Source organism: Erpetoichthys calabaricus, chromosome 13, assembly GCF_900747795.2.
Source record: "Erpetoichthys calabaricus chromosome 13, fErpCal1.3, whole genome shotgun sequence".
Lineage (NCBI taxonomy): Eukaryota > Metazoa > Chordata > Cladistia > Polypteriformes > Polypteridae > Erpetoichthys > Erpetoichthys calabaricus.
This window is the reverse complement of record NC_041406.2, coordinates 44,600,212-44,618,898: the sequence shown is the minus strand read 5'-3', so window position 1 is coordinate 44,618,898 and position 18,687 is coordinate 44,600,212. Positions and strand designations below refer to the sequence as shown.

General features: G+C 38.4%; 1 protein-coding gene across 1 annotated transcript in view; it reads left to right on the top strand.

Moving 5' to 3' along the window:
* The window catches only part of kcnh8 (potassium voltage-gated channel, subfamily H (eag-related), member 8), a 278,164-nt gene that overhangs the window by 110,777 nt on the left and 148,700 nt on the right, over positions 1 to 18,687 (top strand). The window contains exon 3 of the mRNA XM_051936034.1: positions 13,640 to 13,771. Coding sequence (XP_051791994.1) covers positions 13,640 to 13,771 — 132 coding nt within the window. The remainder of the gene's footprint in view (positions 1 to 13,639; positions 13,772 to 18,687) is intronic.

Below are 18,687 nucleotides of genomic sequence, written 5' to 3'. Positions count from 1 at the left end.
TAGCAGTGATTGCAGTAAAACTCAGCTTAGCTGTTGATGTAACTGTGTTCTTTTGAAATTCTTAAAATGTTGTAATAACTTAATTGAAAATAAATATGAAAAAACTAAACCCTTTCCTTTGTCCAACAGCAGGCATTTTAATTGTTTTTTATTTGGCTTCATTTGATTTTACATAGCACATATGTGGAAGACCATAACACAAATTTTCTTTTGTAGTGAATATTTTTAAACGATGTTACAGATAGTCACACAGCCAAAATGTATGTCACTTGTAAAAACATGAGAATATAAGACACGAGAGGAGACCATTTAGTTTATCAAGCCCATTTGTTTAGCTAATAGCTAAGCTGTCCCAATATCTCATCCAGATTTTTCATAAAGGTTGCCAAGGTTTCTGCTTCAACTACATGTCGCAGTAAGTTTGCTCCAGAGTCCCACAACTCTTTGTGTAAAGAAGTGTTTCCCGGCTTCAGTCTTAAATGCACTTCTCCCTAATTTCCACTGATGTCCTTGAGTTCGTAATTCACCCTTAAACTGAAAGAATGTTGCTGGATGCCTTTGAGGATTTTAAATACCTGGATTAGGTCACCACACAGTCTCCTCTGCTCAAGACTAAACAGGTTTAATTCTCTGGGTCTATCATATTAGGACATGTCTTTAAGTCCTTGGTTCCTGGTTGTTCTCCTCTGCATAGTTTCAAGTACTGCAATATCTTTCTTGTGGTCTCACAAGTGCATTATATAGTTTGTGCATAACATACCTTGACTTAAATTCAACAATTTTTATGATATAACCTGACATTTTATTTGCCTTTTTAATTGCTTCTGTGCATTGCTTAGTCGATGAAAATGTTGCATCAACATATACCCCTAAATCCTTTTCAGAGGTTACTTCCTATGTAACAGTGTCTTCATTCTTGTATTTAATAACTGATGTTCTTTTGCCCACATGTAGCACTTTTCTATTTTTAGACTGCTTTTTCCAGGTGTTCACCCAGTTCTGAAGGTTCTGCATGTCATTTTGAATTCTTTTTACTGCCTTCTCAATGTCTGCTGTCTCTCCAACTTTAGTGTCATCTACGAATTTGTTACAAGTTGACTAACTATATCAGAATCAATGTCATTAATATCAATCAGAAAAGTAATGGTCCAAGGACAGACCCCTGAGGGGCTCCACTGATGACCTTGCTCCATGTGGAGCAATCTTCTCTTATCTGTACTCTTTGTCTCCTGCTGGTTAACCAACTAGAGATCCAGTTTTGTAGGTTACCTCTGATGCCTTACGGCTTCTAGTTTCAGAATTAATCAGTTGATATGAGACTGCATCAAGTACTTTTTGAAAGTCTAGATAAATTATGATTTGTTTTTGTGAATTATTGCGGTTGCTTCTTCAACAAAATCTAAAAGATTGGTTTGGCTGAACCTTCTTCTTATAAACCCATTCTTGCTGTTATTTACAATATTATTTTCATTGATGTCTTTTTTAAATGCATTTCTTATCATAGTTTCCATAATTGTGCATGGCACCGAAGTAAAACTAATTGGTCAGTAATTACTAGGATCAATTTTGTCTCCCTTCTTGAAGATTTGAGTCACATTTGCAACTTTCCAGTCCTCAGGTACTTCTCCTTTCTGAAGTGACTGCTGAAATATGCCTAATAAGGGTTTATAGATGATATCTTTCATTTCTTTCTTTCACAGCCAGACATTAAACAAAGCCACAGGCATGCAAATTCGCACTTCCAAGCTTTTTTTGTGAAAGGATTTGAAAGGGCCTCTTACCAGAGTGCTTCAGTAGCTTCTTAGCCTCCTTTTGGAATCTTACTTAGGCACTTTATTAGACTATATAAGGGATGATTGAACCTAAAATGTTTAGCTGACACAGATTTGGTGAGTATTAGCATTTGTCCGAGAACATTCTCTGAGCAAAACGTTTTTCGAGATTACTTCAGGTAATTAATAATATCTACTTCCTCATTCCAACCCATCTTAAGTGATGTAATGGGGTTGAATTCCTTGCAACAAGCACTTCCAGTCTTCACAATGGTTGGTAATAACCAAAAATAACAGAGAGATCCTCTTGAGCTTTCTAGTGTAGCGACCCTCATTCTGGAGGGCTCCAGGTCTCTTTCCACTGTTACAGAGTACCTGGGACAAGGTATTGGCAGAAAGTTGCTCCAGAATTTGCATTTATTTTTAGATAGATAGATAGATAGATAGATAGATAGATAGATAGATAGATAGATAGATAGATAGATAGATAGATAGATAGATAGATAGATAGATAGATAGATAGATAGATAGATAGATAGATAGATAGATAGATAGATAGATAGATAGATAGATACTTTATTAATCCCAAGGAGAAATTCACATACTCCAGCAGCAGCATACTGATACAAAAAACAATATTAAATTAAAGATTGATAATAGTACAGGTAAAAACAGACAATAACTTTGTATGATGTTAACATTTACCCCCCCTGGGTGGAATTGAAGAGTCGCATAGTTTGGGGGAGGAACAATCTCCTCAGTCAGTCAGTGGAGCAGGACAGTGACAGCAGTCTGTCGCTAAAGCTGCTCTTCTGTCTAGAGATTACACTGTTTAGTGGATGCAGTGGATTCTCCATAATTGATAGGAGCCTGCTTAGTGCCCATCGCTCTGCCACAGATATCAAACTGTTCAGCTCTATGCCAACAATAGAGCCTGCCTTCCTCACCAGTTTGTCCAGGCATGAGGCGTCTTTCTTCTTAATGCTGCCTCCTCAGCACACCACCGCGTAGAAAAGGGTGCTCGCCACAACCGTCTGATAGAACATCTGCAGCATCTTATTGCAGATGTTGAAGGACGCCAGCCTTCTAAGGAAGTATAACCGGCTCTGTCCTTTCTTACACAGAGCATCAGTATTGGCAGTCCAGTCTAATTTATCATCCAGCTGCACTCCCAGGTATTTATAGGTCTGCAGCATCTGCACACAGTCACCTCTGATGATCACGGGGTCCATGAGAGATCTGGGCCTCCTAAAATCCACCACCAGCTCCTTGGTTTTGCTGGTGTTCAGGTGTAGGTGTTTATGCATGTAATGGAGAATTAAGTATAGTGCAGGGCTAGAAATTACATGATTTTGCTTGATGCTTTTTTTTTTGTGTGGCGCAGTAAGAATTATGTTTCTGGACTTCTCTAGCGCATTCAACACCATCCAACCTCTTCTCCTTAGGGACAAGCTGACAGAGATGGGAGTAGATTCATACCTGGTAGCATGGATCGTGGACTATCTTAAAGACAGACCTCAGTATGTGCGTCTTGTGAACTGCAGGTCTGACATTGTCGTCAGCAACACAGGAGCACCGCAGGGGACTGTGCTTTCTCTGGTCCTGTTCAGCCTATATACTGTACATTGGAATTCCAATACAACTCGGAGTCCTGCCACGTGCAAAAGTTCGCTGATGACACTGCTATCATGGGCTGCATCAGGAGTGGGCAGGAGGATGAGTATAGGGACCTAATCAAGGACTTTATTAAATGGTGCTACTCAAACCACCTACACCTGAACACCAGCAAAACCAAGGAGCTGGTGGTGGATTTTAGGAGGCCCAGACCCCTCATGGACCCCGTGATCATCAGAGGTGACTGTGTGCAGAGGGTGCAGACCTATAAATACCTGGGAGTGCAGCTGGATGATAAATTGGACTGGACTGCCAATACTGATGCTCTGTTTAAGAAAGGACAGAGCCGGCTATACTTCCTTAGAAGGCTGGCGTCTTACTGCAGATGTTCTATCAGACGGTTGTGGCGATCGCCCTCTTCTATGCGGTGGTGTGCTGGGGAGGCAGCATAAAGAAGAGGGACGCTTCACGCCTGGACAAACTGATGAGGAAGGCAGCCTCTATTGTAGGCACGGAGCTGGACAGTTTGACATCTGTGGCAGAGCGACGGGCACTGAGTAGGCTCATGTCAATAATGGAGAATCCACTGCATCCACTGAACAGTATCATCTCCAGACAGAGAAGCAGCTTCAGCGACAGACTGCTGTCACTTTCCTGCTCCACTGACAGACTTAGGAGATCGTTCCTCCCCCACACTATGCGACTCTTCATTTCCACCCGGGGGGGGGGTTAAACGTTAACATTATTCAAAGTTATTGTCTGTCTGTATACCTGCATTGTTATCACTCTTTAATTTAATATTTTCTTTATCAGCATGCTGCTGCTGGAGTATGTGAATTTCCCCTTGGGATTAATAAAGTATCTATCTATCTATCTATCTATCTATCATTTTTTCTCAAGCTCTTTAATTAGATGGGCTTCTTGTAACATATAAAACAAATACATGTTCTTCACAAATAATATAAATTCCCCAGATTCTTCATGGTGTTCTTGAATTTTACTGTTTTCTGAACAATTGTGCACAAACATATACCACAGTGTTTCCATACAGTTTTTCTACAATGTAGTAAGGCGCTATATAGTGCCCAACCTGGCACAGACTGACGCAGAGGCAGAGTTAAATCACACAGGCTTTTATTTTTCTCTTCAGCCGTGGGGCACGCCTTCCCCATGTCCCACAGGTCCAACACAGTCCCAAAGCACTTAAACACAATACCAACAACACTCTTCCTCTAGCACCACCCCACCTCCCAGGCAACCTCATCCTCTTCCTCCCAATTCTGGCTGTTGAGTGGTGGAAGCTGACCCCTTTTATAGCCCACCCGGAAGTGCTCCAGGTGCTTGATCACGGGCTGTAGAGGTGTCCAGGCTGGCTCTGGGATCCATGCAGCACCCCCTGGCAGCCACCCCAGATCCCCACAGGGTTGTGGAGGACTCCATCTCCCATGGAGCCCTGCGGGAAACTGAAGCATCCACGTCACCCAGGGAGGCTGCCACCAAGCGTCCCGGGGGAGGTACTGAGGAGCCCATAGCTGCTCCCCTGGAACATATGCAGCAGGGGCGTCCCAGCCGGGTCCCCGTTACAACATCCTAAGGAACCCACTACCTATTATAAACATTTATGGGCTTTGAAATATAAGAAACTGCAGTGTGACGATGCGGGTTCTGCTCCATACTCCCATCGGCTGTTAGGGAGCCCTTGAACCCAACACCGTTGGTAATGTCACCGATGAGCTAGACAGTGAGGCAATAACAATGAGCAAGAGGATGGTGTAACAAAGTGCAAAGTGCTTTTATTAAAAGACAATCAAAAACAGTCAGTGTTCAAATAAAAGTGCTATGCAGTTCATTCAACAGTTCAAATAAATAATACAATAAAAGAATCGTGTGGAGGTTAATATACACAAAAACAAAACAATCCTTTAAAACGAGGTTAAAACGTTCTGTCAGGAAACAGTCTTTAAAAACAAATGACAAGCCTGGTGCTTTTTCTGTTACCCTGGCCGCTCCCCTGCTGCTCCCATCTGGGCTGCTTAACAGGAGAGACGCTCTCATTGCAGCTGACCTTCTACCTACTTCTGCTACTACTGTCAGTCGCCTTTCTGATCCTTGGCTCCGGTTGGCTCCCCCTGACAGCGACTTGGGAATTCCTCCAACGGCCAAGGCTCTCACGTGGAGGACACCACATTCCAAGTCCTGACTCCCGCTGCCATCCACGGCCTCATGCAGAGAATCATCCACCTCTGGTCACTCCCGTCCTTCCTAAAACAAACTCTGCGGAAGCGACAACAACTACCACGCCCTGGGTGTCGGCCTAACACTCAGGCTGCCTGCTCTGCTGCCGTGAGCCTGTTCACACTCGCTCGCTTCCTGCACCCGCTCTCGCTCACTCACTCACTCACTCACTCACTCACTCACTCACTCACTCACTCACTCACTCACTCACTCACTCACTCACTCACTCACTCACTCACTCACTCACTTTCTGCTTCCTTCTGCAACCTCCGTCCTTATTTCTTCCTCGTTTTCTTTTTCTTAATCCTCTTCTTAATAATCCTCTCCCTAACCATCTCAGGCTTCTCTATATATGCAGAGAGGACATAGCAGCTGCAGCACATTAGCTCCAGGAACAATCACAGATGTGGGCAGTCTCTCACCTGTGCACTTAGGTGAGAAACGCCCACACAGCAGATCGCCCTGCGGCTCGCTACAGCCACCACGCCCCCTTGCTAAGCCGCGAGCGCTATGATTATTCATTTAAAAATGAACTGGCCTTTGCTGGGAGAGCTGTGGACCCATAACACCACATGCAGCAAAACTCAGTAATTGTTAAATTATTGTGCACCATATTGTAAAAAGTTGCTGTATATTGTTTTGTAAATATACAGTGCATCCAGAAAGTATTCACAGCGCATCACTTTTTCCACATTTTGTTATGTTACAGCCTTATTCCAAAATGGATTAAATTCATTTTTTTCCTTAGAATTCTGCACACAACACCCCATAATGACAACGTGAAAAAAGTTTACTTGAGGTTTTTGCAAATTTATTAAAAATAAAAAAAACTGAGAAAGCACATGTACATAAGTATTCACAGCCTTTGCTGTGAACTTCGAAATTGAGCTAAGGTGCATCCTGTTTCCCCTGATCATCCTTGAGATGTTTCTGCAGCTTAATTGGAGTCCACCTGTGGTAAATTCAGTTGACTGGACATGATTTGGAAAGGCAAACACCTGTCTATATAAGGTCCCACAGTTGACAGTTCATGTCAGAGCACAAACCAAGCATGAAGTCAAAGGAATTGTCTGTAGACCTCCGAGACAGGATTGTCTCAAGGCACATATCTGGGGAAGGTTACAGAAGCTTTCTGAGAAGATACACCAATTCTCACTGCATCAGTTTTTTGAGAAAGACAGTGAGACTCAAAGTCACTTCTAACTGGTGAAAGGCATTTGAGAAACTGAGGCACTATCTTAATTCACCTCTTCTTGCAAAATATAAAAAATTTCTCTCATAATCCACATATAAGTTTGATTACTTTCATTACTACAACAAGAACCTAGGTTTTTTTGTTTTTATCTTCTTGAGTCAGACAACGTCTTATATTGAGCCCATCATAGAAAGGGGAAAATCATTCTAATTTTGAACATACCAGCCCAATGACAAACTACAGGATTCTAATTAAGTAAATAAGGTAATAAAATTACTTGTTTACTACTTGTTTCCTTTTTTTATGCCCCCCCCCCCCCATAAATAGTGCACAATGAAATGGGACAATTTTGTCTCTAGTCCGTGTAAGACCGTTAGACACCATGAAACATTTTTTTACTGAATAGTCAGCATGGGTTCAGAAGAAGGAGGTCATGTTTAACCAACATGCTGGAACTCAATGAGAAAGAAACCAAAGGATATGATTAAAGTGGAACTTATGATATTATTAACTTGACTTTCAGAAACCATTTGATAAGGTGCCCCATGAGTAGTTGGGCATCAAACTAAAAGATGTGGCAGTTCAGGATGATGTTTGTAGATGGATGTAAATTTGCCTCAGACACAGGAAGCAGAAGGTTAGGGTACGAGGAATTGGCTGATGTTAAGAGTGGTGTTCCATAGAGGGCAGTGCTAGGGTCACTGCTATTTTTAATATATATAAATGATTTGGATAGGAATATAACAAGCTGGTTAAGTTTGCAGTATGATACCAAGATAGGCAAATTGGCAGATAATATGGAATGTATGAATGACATACAGGCTTGGGTAGATTTGTGGTAGGTGAAAGTAAATTTAAAGCATTATATGTAGGAAGTAAAAATGTTAGGTTTGAATACTCAATTGGAGGTTTGAAAATCGAAAGTACACCTTATGAGAAGGATTTAGGAGTCACAGTGGACTCAACACTATCAACTGCCAGAAAGTGTTCAGAAGCCATTAAGTAGGCTAACAGAATGTTAGATTATATAGCGCTGGTGAACGTTCATCTGGAGTACTATGTGCAGTTTTAGGATACAAACTGCAGGTTACAGGCTACAAAAAGTACATAGCAGCACTGGAAGAATTCAAGACAAGAGTGATTAGGCTGATTCCAGGGCTACAGGGGATGAATTACGTGGAATGATTAAAAGAGCTGACTGAGCGTTTTCAAATTAGCAAAAGAAGATTAAGCGGACACATGATTAATGTGTTTAAAATTATGATTGGAATTCGTACGGTGGATTGTGACTATTATTTTAAAATGAGTTCGTCAAGAACACGGGGACAGAGTTGGAAATTTGTTAAGGGTAAAGTTCACACAAAGACACAGAGAACCATAGACACATGGAATAAGCTACCAAGTAGTGTGGTAGACAGCCGGACATTAGGGACTTTCAAAAGTAGACTTGATGTTATTTTAGAAGAATTAAATTGATAGGACTGGCAAACTTTTTTGGGCTAAATGGCCAGTTATTATCTAAAATATGTTCAGGACAACTTTTTAATATTAGTAACTTCTCTTTTTGCTGTACCTCACCTTGATTGTGATAATTCTGCTCTCTTTCTCTTTAATACAATTCAATCTCCTGCATGAACAGAATTCTACATACAAAGAGCACCTGTGGCTTTAGTAAAAGCAATAATTTACAATACAGAACAAAGATTATAACCCTAAAAATTGTAAGTAATAAACATTGCCAAACAGTACTCATGAAATCACTAACATCGGACTATCACATTTTTTGAGATCCCCGATAACTCATCGTCTACTCAAGACTTTCCGTGAGGGCGTTTTTTTTTTATAGTCTGCACAGGTCTGGTCTTTCTGTTGACACCAGTGAGATGGCTTTGTTATAATAATAATAAAGCATGAACACTGAAACACTGCAAACAGGTATGACTTTAAAGAATTAACTAAAACAAAATGAAGAGGCTGATGGCAGCCCATGGACATAACTCCAGTTTTGTTACTTATCAAACAAAATCTATTGTTTAGAGCAACATTTGGAATTTGGAATTATATTTCTAAATTTCTATTTATTTATTACAATATGTGCAGTTGTTAACTCTACATCTTAATGGATCCAGTGTTCTTGTTTTAAATTACATGTTCTATTGCTGTGTGAAGTTTGCCCATTCTCCCTGTGTTTGTGTGGATTTTTCTTCAAATCTCTGGTTCTCCCCCCACATCAGCTAGATTGTGCATTTAAGATAAATGGATGCTCCTGAGAGGAAGGTGAACTTTTCCAGATTTGATTCATGTATTGCATGTGATGCTAGGAACAATTCAGTGTGTCTGAGAATATTATAGTTTTCAATTAGCACGAGAAAATTCTGCTGAGCCATGGTTGTAAAACATCGATGTAAAATCATTCAGTATGTGTCGAAAAGGCATTGCATATTGCATATCATAGAGTTATTTTCTATTCAAAATTCTAGAATTTTAAAATTGCTATACTGTAATTTCAAAGATTTATGTAAGCTTCAAACAAACTTGTCTCTTTCTTGCAGTAATGGCTATATAATTAATTATTCGGTCACAGTAATCTGCAGTAGAATTATTTGTGATTCCATAAGATGCAACCAGATGTCATTTTAGTTGCAACCTTCTTTCTGACAAATGCCAAATGCCTCAAATATGTAATCATCTTCTTTAAAGTTGGTAAGCAAGTTATATTTACAGCTCAATATTCCAGAGGGAAATGCCAGCCAGTTTGCAAGGTTGGTGCAGTCATTATGTCATAAAATTAATAAAGAAAATTAACAATCAGTATACTTCTTTTTCATAAAAGTTATTACAATAAACATTCTTCTTACATTTTATAAAAAGTAAATGCACACTGTAGTCGAGTGAGAAATGACAAGCTGGATAGAAAAAATGTTGGGCCACCAACCCAGCTGTCCCCATTGAATTCTCAAGGCTTTTTCTTAATGTCAAAATAAGCAGGTGCTCTATGGCACAGATATAAACCAACAAACAAGTAGATTGCCTAGTATGGGCTTAAGTGTTGGGTTTTTTCAAAGGTTGGTCACGAGGACGAAGCTCCTCCTGTGAGGTGCTTTGATCATAGACTGATATCTTTTTCCAGTAGCCTCAGAACTTATAGGCGCTAGACTGGAAGGGATGGAGTCAGCTGCACTCACTGGGTGTCTTCTTGGCTCTTTGGAGGGATAAGAACAGGACATGATTAGTGCTAGTTCCCTCTTTTTTTCCCTGTGTGGTGTTACATATCTTAGATGATACTGGAGGGTGACCCTCTGATGTGCATGCATGACAACAAATATTATTAAGATAGTGTAGATGTCACATGGGCTGGACGAACATCCCGGCCAGGAGAGGGGATGGTTCCTTACCCAGATGGGAGGACCAAAAGGGATGGATGGACAGCTCACTAGGAAAGAGAGATGTTGCTGGAAGCTTTTTTATTCCCCCAGCATGCTAGATGGCAGCAGCCCCAGATGTTGGTGTCCCCTAGGAAACCAGCAAGGCATGCCGGGACACGTATTTCAGCAGAGCAGACCTGCTGGAGTCACTGGGGGCCACAAGAGGTCATTACAGAGAGACAAGCTCCCTCCATGTGACCCGGAAGTGCTTCCATTGGGCAAACGACCTGGCACTGGAAGTATGCCCAGGTCTATAATAAAAGGGACCACACTCTCTTATCCAGGCAAGTTGGAGCTGGGAGGGTAGTGCGGTAGGAAGAATGTGTTGTGGAGAGAAAACCTGTGTTTTGTGCTTGTGTGACATATTTTAGGTGGTTTGATTAATAAATCTACCTTAATATGAACCCAGGACAGGGCTTGTGTGTTCGTGTTGGGGTTTGGGCTTGCTGATGCGCCGGTATCCTTCACAATAGCTAATTAAATATGAAGGGCAACAAGGTATTGAAACTGATTACTTGATAAGAATTGATCCTCACAGCTGAGACTAAGACCTTTTATTCAACTCTTTAAATTTACTCATAAATTGTTGTAAAATTTCTTTTGCATTTTTTAACTATTCCTCCCTTTAAATAAGATTTCAGGTATACAGTATGTCCATTCAAATGTGATAAGTTATTTGTGCGAAACTCAGATGAAGGTTACCTTAGAGATATCCTGTAGATTTCACAGCTGCCGAAAGCTGCAGTTCACTACATGATTTATCATTTCAGCAGTCTACTCTCAAAGTCATGTAGTTGGATCACACAGAGCGTCAGCCTCTCTTTATGGAAGGGAGGTAAGAAATCAGAATATTTACTTTATAAAATCATATCAAATTTGGATGTATCAGTAAGCTTGTTTGAAGAACCAGTAATAATGTACATGAAGCAGTATGAAGCAGTGCTATGCAAATTGTTAACTTTTGTCTAGATACAAACATCATACAGTTCACTTTGAGATTGCTAAAATATAAAGAGCAATATAAATAAAATTTATTAATATTATTATTCATTTTAAAAGAATAAAAAATAAAGATAATTAAGGAAAGTGAGTTTAATTGCATTTTTAGTGCAATATTAGAAATATAGTGCCACAAATGCACAAATACAGTAAACCAATAATAAAGAAACAACACACAGAAAGGATGTTGTTTCACACTGTGTAAATATAAAGGAAGTAAAACATGAGGGCACCAAGGGAAATAGAAAATGAAAGAAAGAAAGCACTGAAGTTATTGTTTCCAGCTATATTCTGGTTCCACTTTCAGATCATTAGCTAGACCATCAGTCTAAACAAGAGCACACTCACACATGTACATACTCACACTGACTCTTTCATATCAGGCAACTAACTAATCTGCTGTACATGTGTTAGGGATACAGGGGGGAAAAGGAATATCTGCAAACATTATTCAGAAACTGTAAGACAAATCCGCAGAGAATGACCTGCAGCTGCAAGGCAATAGTGCTAACCAGTCAGCTGCCAAGCCAGCTTTCTGACGAAAGTCACAAAAAATACAAAATAAAAAGACTCAAACAAAGGCAGAAAAAAATAATTGAGAGTTTGCAATGATGTCCTTGATTGCTGTGTGATGTAACCACACTGTCGGTGGCCTTGAAACTAAATGCTGTACCTCCTGTAGTTTTCAGAAAAGTAGCAACATTTGAACAAAGAACAAATCTTTCACTCTACATACAGCTTTGAACTTGCTGAGGCGGAGAGAGTTAATAACATTTAGACTTTGTAATTCAAGAGAAAAAATCTTTATGCCGTTTTATTGTGAATGGTGAGTCAGTGTGGTTCAGACTTTCTCCTGAGAAGAAGCTCTCTTTTAATAGCTATAGTGTATTCAATATACTTTACCTGCCTATCCAGTGGAGTGACCTAAGAATTGTGGGTAGCTGTTTTCCTTTTCTTTTTTGTTATAATCTGACTGTGACATTTTAAAGTCACCAAAGAGAAGAAAGAGTACAGATGGTTCTGCCTGGCTGACAATAATGCATTTCTATAATAATTTAAGCTGAATGTATGAAATAATTTCTGTTGAGTTATGGAAAACACAAGCGATTTCAGTTATAATAGAATAATGCATGGTTTCTATAAAAGTGAATCAGCAATGTGGAAGTATTCAGTGTGACAAACTAAGAAAACTTGATTCAAATGGATATATTTAATTTAAAAACTGCAGCAAAGCAGATTATTCTTTTCTTCTGGCTCTAGTGCATTTAAAATGGGAGGCTGGATAAATCTTGTCCACCCATTATTTTCATCTTACCATTGCACACTTCACTGATACCCAGCTGTGTTCTTGAATTTGTTATAAAAGCATTTCCTTAGGGTCTCCGCATTTCCTGGCACACCTTTCTTATACCATAGACATATGTCAGTATACACCAACTATGTGCGCAAAGCTTGCATATATTACAGAAAAAGTACAACTCCAGGCAGTCAGACATAGCAATGCCTATAAAAAGACTGAGCCGAAAAATTAAGTTGTGAAAGAAACTGAAATCTTTAATACAGCAAATATCAGTGATGCCAAAAAGTACACTAATAGAATGGTGACGGCATTTTCAAATTACAAAGCTAAGGGATGGGGTAAAGTTAGAGTATTTTACAGATGAACAGTTCAGCAGAGACTCTTAAGCCGATAAGAATTTACAGGAAAAGAGAAAAGCCTAAGAAGATCTGAAAGCAAGATTGGCAGCTTGGGAAAGCAAAAATATCAACCGGAAAAGGGAATGCTTTGTGTGCACTGTCTTTTTTTTATTTTATTTTTTTAATTTGGCAATAGAAGGAGCAAAGCAAGATCATTAAAATGGTAAACTTTGACCTCAGGATATTTCCAATTAAGCTGATGCAATGAATGGTGCAATGAATGAAATACTTTGAAGATCTTTCTGATTATTTCATAGCACTTACCATGGTTGCTTTAAGCTTAACTCTCATTCAAAAGAAAAGGAAATTTTCATTGTTTGTCCTCAACAACAAACACAAGAGAAGGTTTTGGGCAAAATAAGACATGATACTAACAAGCACTAAATGAAATAATGAATTGAGAGACATTCTTTATTTATAAAAATAAACTGAGTAACTCAAGCAGGCAGTATAAAGACATTTGAAATATTGAGTGTTAGTAATAAGAACATATCTGAACCTTGATTCCTGGAAAAAAACAGCATCATTTGCAGCTTGAACTGCTAAGGCAAGGGGATTTGTTTGAGCTTAACATCTGGGATTTACTGATCCCTAACACATGACACAGAAGTATTAGTCCCTAAACGACACACAGTTATTTTATTTAGTATGATGATTTACACTTTATCTTAGCTAATATTAACATTTCATATCCCCTACAGGTGCTTCATTCTGGTGCCTATTGGACATCGTTCCAATTAAAAATGAAAAGGGGGATGTGGTCCTTTTTCTGGCTTCTTTTAAAGACATTTCAGACACCAAAGTGAAGATTGCCTTGGATGATAAGAAGGAAGGTTGGTATAAGCTTTGTTACATAATGTGTCTATGTTCCAAGCCACAGCATTATGTGGTCAAACACAGGAAGCATTTTATATTTACTGGTACTGTTTAAAGCTTGATATATTGTATGTTAAGAAATAAAAAGATTAACTTGTTTATCAATCTGGCTCATTTTTTAGTGCATGAGCAACACACCCAGATATTTCAATTAAATTTTGACAGGTATGGTAAGTTCTGCTAAAGTTAGTAATATCCTGACTATTGAAATATGCTACATTCAGCAAGCTTTCCATTGTAACATAATTATAAAGTGTAGCTGAGGAATTCCCAAGAAGAGAAGAAACCAATCACAGTTTCTTAAGATTGACCTCACCGGATATAAAGTGAAGTGAAATTCATTACATGCCAAAAATAAACTGCATGCTTCTCTTCTTTCACTGACATAGCAGAGAATTACAGATGATTTCTGCAGGGAAGCTGTCTCTTGGCCCATATTCCATGTGTTGGTAATGTGCTGAATGGTGGCCATAAGGTTGCATCTGGCATAATATATGGAGATGATTAAAAACCAACCAACTTTGAAGTGAAAACTTTATCATCTTTTTTACTGCAAGTTATACTGTACATCTCATTAATTTAGAAAATTTCATACAGTAGTCTCTCTACATACACATTAAATGTTATCATATGCAAAGTACATTGAATCCATAGGCTTACAGTATATGGACAGGAAATTCTAAATGTTTTCACTTACAGCTAAATATTGGAAATATTCGGATTGTAAGTGCATATTAAATGAGGAATTATTTATACTTGGTTATATCTGGTTTATTAGAAAATTCTGATTTAATTGATAAAAGGATAAAAGGTGAAACTTAAAATACCAAACATGCGGGTTCCAGATAGATATGAAAAATTAGGAATATCCTTAGGGCAAGGTGTGTGTTAGTATTGTCATCATGTTATGTGCCGTGTTACATTTGGAAAAGCTCTTAAGAATGGTAAAGATAGATGCAGCTTGCAGATGCAGCAGATGTTTTAAACTGACAAGAAAACACAATTTGCTGTCCTTCTGGAGGAGTAAATTCACAGTCAAACATCCTGCCATTTGTAGTATCTTATTTTTAAAGCATCCATTAATGCATAATCATCAAAATGGTGTACTACACAACATTATTTGGGTTATAAATGGCATTGACCTTATTCATTAAAATAAGTTAATTCTATAATATTATGTACTGTAATATGGTGTTTTCGGTTTGTTATATATATAATGTTATGATCACATTTCTGTCAATAATTGTTCAAAAAAAAATTATGTGGACCAGACAAACATAGCAATAGTGATGATGACACTCTCAGAGACAATATTGCATATGCCAGTGGATTTCCTTAGAAGAACAGTGCAACATAAATTCCTTCTGGTGAAGAAAGCAAAGCAGAAACTGGTTTTGTATCTGCAGTTTAACCAAAACTTGAGATAGTTTACTTACAAAGAATGTGAAGCTTAGCACTGATGAGAGAATGAAGGTGCTTGTTGCAAATGGGTACAAGCATGTTGTGCAGCCAGTCATTTCCATCATTTTCTGAATTGGAAAACAGTTTACTCAATGTGTTTGCCAAAATATTATTTTATTTATACTTTGTATTATTTACTGGATTGTTAATGTGCTGATTAGCGGTTTTACTAGTAGTTATGAATAAATCAAAAATACTTGACAAAAAATCACATTTTTACTGGTTTCACAGATAATGTTTAAAACTAATATAGTAAATAACGTCTACCATAATTCTTGAACATTTTAGATTACACGCAATATAAATTCATAGTCCCAAGCATAATAATATAGATAAAGTAACACTAAACATTTTTGGAATGTCATTGCATTTTTGATCACTGGTGATTTTGATAAATCAATTCTTCTTTCCTGCTCTAAAATTTGTAAATTACAAATAATACATTATAGATAACTTCTCATGTAGCACAAGGCTGGAATTAGCCCTGTACCGGATATCAGGACAAACCCACAATCTCTCCAACCAGCTTATATTGAGTTCGTGTTTTTCCAAAGAAAATGCTGCAGATGTAGGAAGAATGTGCAAATTCTACAAAGAGGCAGACAATTGTCATTGAATTTGGGCACCAGCAGGTGTGGGGCACCAATGTTAAGTCATCTGCCACTTTTCTGCACACTAATGCTCTTTAATAACCCATCAGTCTTTTGTAAAGTATTGTAACAATCTAGTTGAGGAAAATAAAAAGAAGCAAAAACAATTTTTTTCTTTGAATCTTACTGGATTGCTGTTGTTATTTTCCTAAATGACACCATTTATGTACCTAAGTGCTAGATAAAACTATGCTAAAAACACAAAACAAGGGGTTATAATCACACTGTAACACACATGTGCACACACACACATGCCCACACATCAGTAGCAGCTAGTGAAAAAAAATTGGGTGGAGAAGCAGTTTTTGGGGGACATACTTAAGAAGCACTTCAAAGCTCAGGAGAAAAGAAAAGGAAAAACAAATACACACAATGTAATGAGGCCTACACATAGAGTACATTTAATTGTGAGAAAATGCAATATAAATGTAGAGAATTATTATTATTATTATTATTGTTAGTAGTAGTAGTAGTAGTAGTAACGTAGCCAGAAATGTGTTGGTGGTTGGGCATATATGAAACTAGGTGGGCAAATAAAATTTCACCCAGGTAAGATGGTTTATAGAACTTGACCATCAGCAGCCAAACGAGGGGGATCCACTAATAAAACTCTTCCCAGTAATGCACACAACATTGGAGGATGCACAAACACAAATTCAAAGACCCGGCCGTTAAAAATAAAAATCTATCCTTCTTTGATATTTTAAGAAGAAAACTAAAAGTATGGCTTGACGATGATGGAAAAAACAATATAGACACCAATAATAGCCTACAGTGAACAACACTGTCAAGTGAATGTTTTTCTCTCTCTCGAACTCTCTCTCAGTTCAACCTTCTTAACTTACTTGACCTTAACAAACAGTAGGCCTATTACTAAATCACACGATATTAATAAAACACGTGATGCATAAAAAAAAAGATAGAGTCTTTCCATATTTCATAATTATACAGGATGGTGTTTATTACTACAGTACACTATGAATAATGTAAACATGTGTAGTAACCACATCATCCGGTCAGCTATAAATATACTGTAGTATAGTCAATGTCAGATTGTGGTATACTGGAAATAATTCCCGGAGGATTTCAGAAATTCCATTTATTATCAAAATTATGACAAACAAAACACAACAGTTTGAAAATGTTTGTAACATTGCTCAAGACCACTGTCATCATTATTTTTCATTCTTAACATTCAACCAGTTGCTAAGGCGCACAAGTTTGTTAACATTTTTAGAGTAGAGTAGATCCCTTTATTTATTTAATTTCTGTTTTATGAAGTAAATAAAATTACTTAGCACAGCATTGAACTGCTTCTGTGATTACTCATTCTGGATGTTTTGAATGCTTATAGTTGCAGGAACTATAGAATGCCTAGTAAAAGAAGGCCCTTTGTTATCAAGGCAACTTTTGTTGTGTTACAGATTTAGGCATCACAGCATTCTCAGCCCTTTTAATTCATAGTTTGGTGAATTGATCACCTACATAAAATAACCGTAAAAGCAGCATTAAAAACTCAGGAATTAAAAAATCTCAGGAACTGATCTTCTTCCTAATAATATACACACACAGACCTGCCCCTTCTGTATTCATAGTCAGCTTACTATTTGTCATAACATGAGCTGGAAAAAGTCCATGCATAAGCTCTTTCTCAATCACTTGTCTTCTGTTGAATTCTTAAGTCAGGTCAGTCCAGTCCAAGGTCCTTTATCTTCTATTTTTCTTCAAGTAAATGATTTATGAAATGATGTTTCATTAAAGAAATAACCAAACTTTTCGTCAATTTCCGAAGTTCCACTAGAAGTTGCCATCTTCTTAAAGTCGCGCTCACTCATCTGTAGTTACATAATGTTAAAGGCGGGTGTGAACTGTGAACCATTGATGTCAACTTGACATAGTGCATTGAACGATTGTCCAACCACATTAGATTAAATAACCTAATAATACTAATTTCTATAAATACTAAATGTGGGAGTGTCCTGGGCACAGAGAGCTGTGTCCCAGGAAAAGTCTGAACGCAACAAATTAAAGGGCACCTGCTTGCCAAAAGATCAAGGACTTACATAGACTGTCATCCTTCACTATGGAAATATACAGTGCATCCGGAAAGTATTCACAGCACATCACTTTTTCCACATTTTGTTATGTTACAGCCTTAGTCCAAAATGGATTAAATTCATTTTTTTCCTCAGAATTCTACACACAACACCCCATAATGACAACGTTAAAAAAGTTTACTTGAGGTTTTCGCAAATTTATTAAAAATAAAAATGCTCTGTAGCAGGTTTTCATCCAGGATGTCTCTGTACATTGCTGCAGTCATCTTTCCCTTTATCCTGACTAGTCTCCCAGTTCCTGCCACTGAAAAATATTCCCACAGCATGATGCTGCCACCACCATGCTTCACTGTAGGGATGGTGCCAGGTTTCCTCCAAACATGAACCCTGGCATTCACGCCCAAGAGTTCAATCTTTGTCTCATCAGACCAGAGAATTTTCTTTCTCATGGTCTGAGAGTTCTTCAGGTGCCTTTTGGCAAACTCCAGGCAGGCTGCCATGTGCCTTTTACTAAGGAGTGGCTTCCGTCTGGCCACTCTACCATACAGGCCTGATTGGTGGATTGCTGCAGAGATGGTTGTCCTTCTGGAAGGTTCTCCTCTCTCCACAGAGGACCTCTGGAGCTCTGACAGAGTGACCATTGGGTTCTTGGTCACCTCCCTGGCTAAGGCCCTTCTCCCCCGATCGCTCAGTTTAGATGGCTTG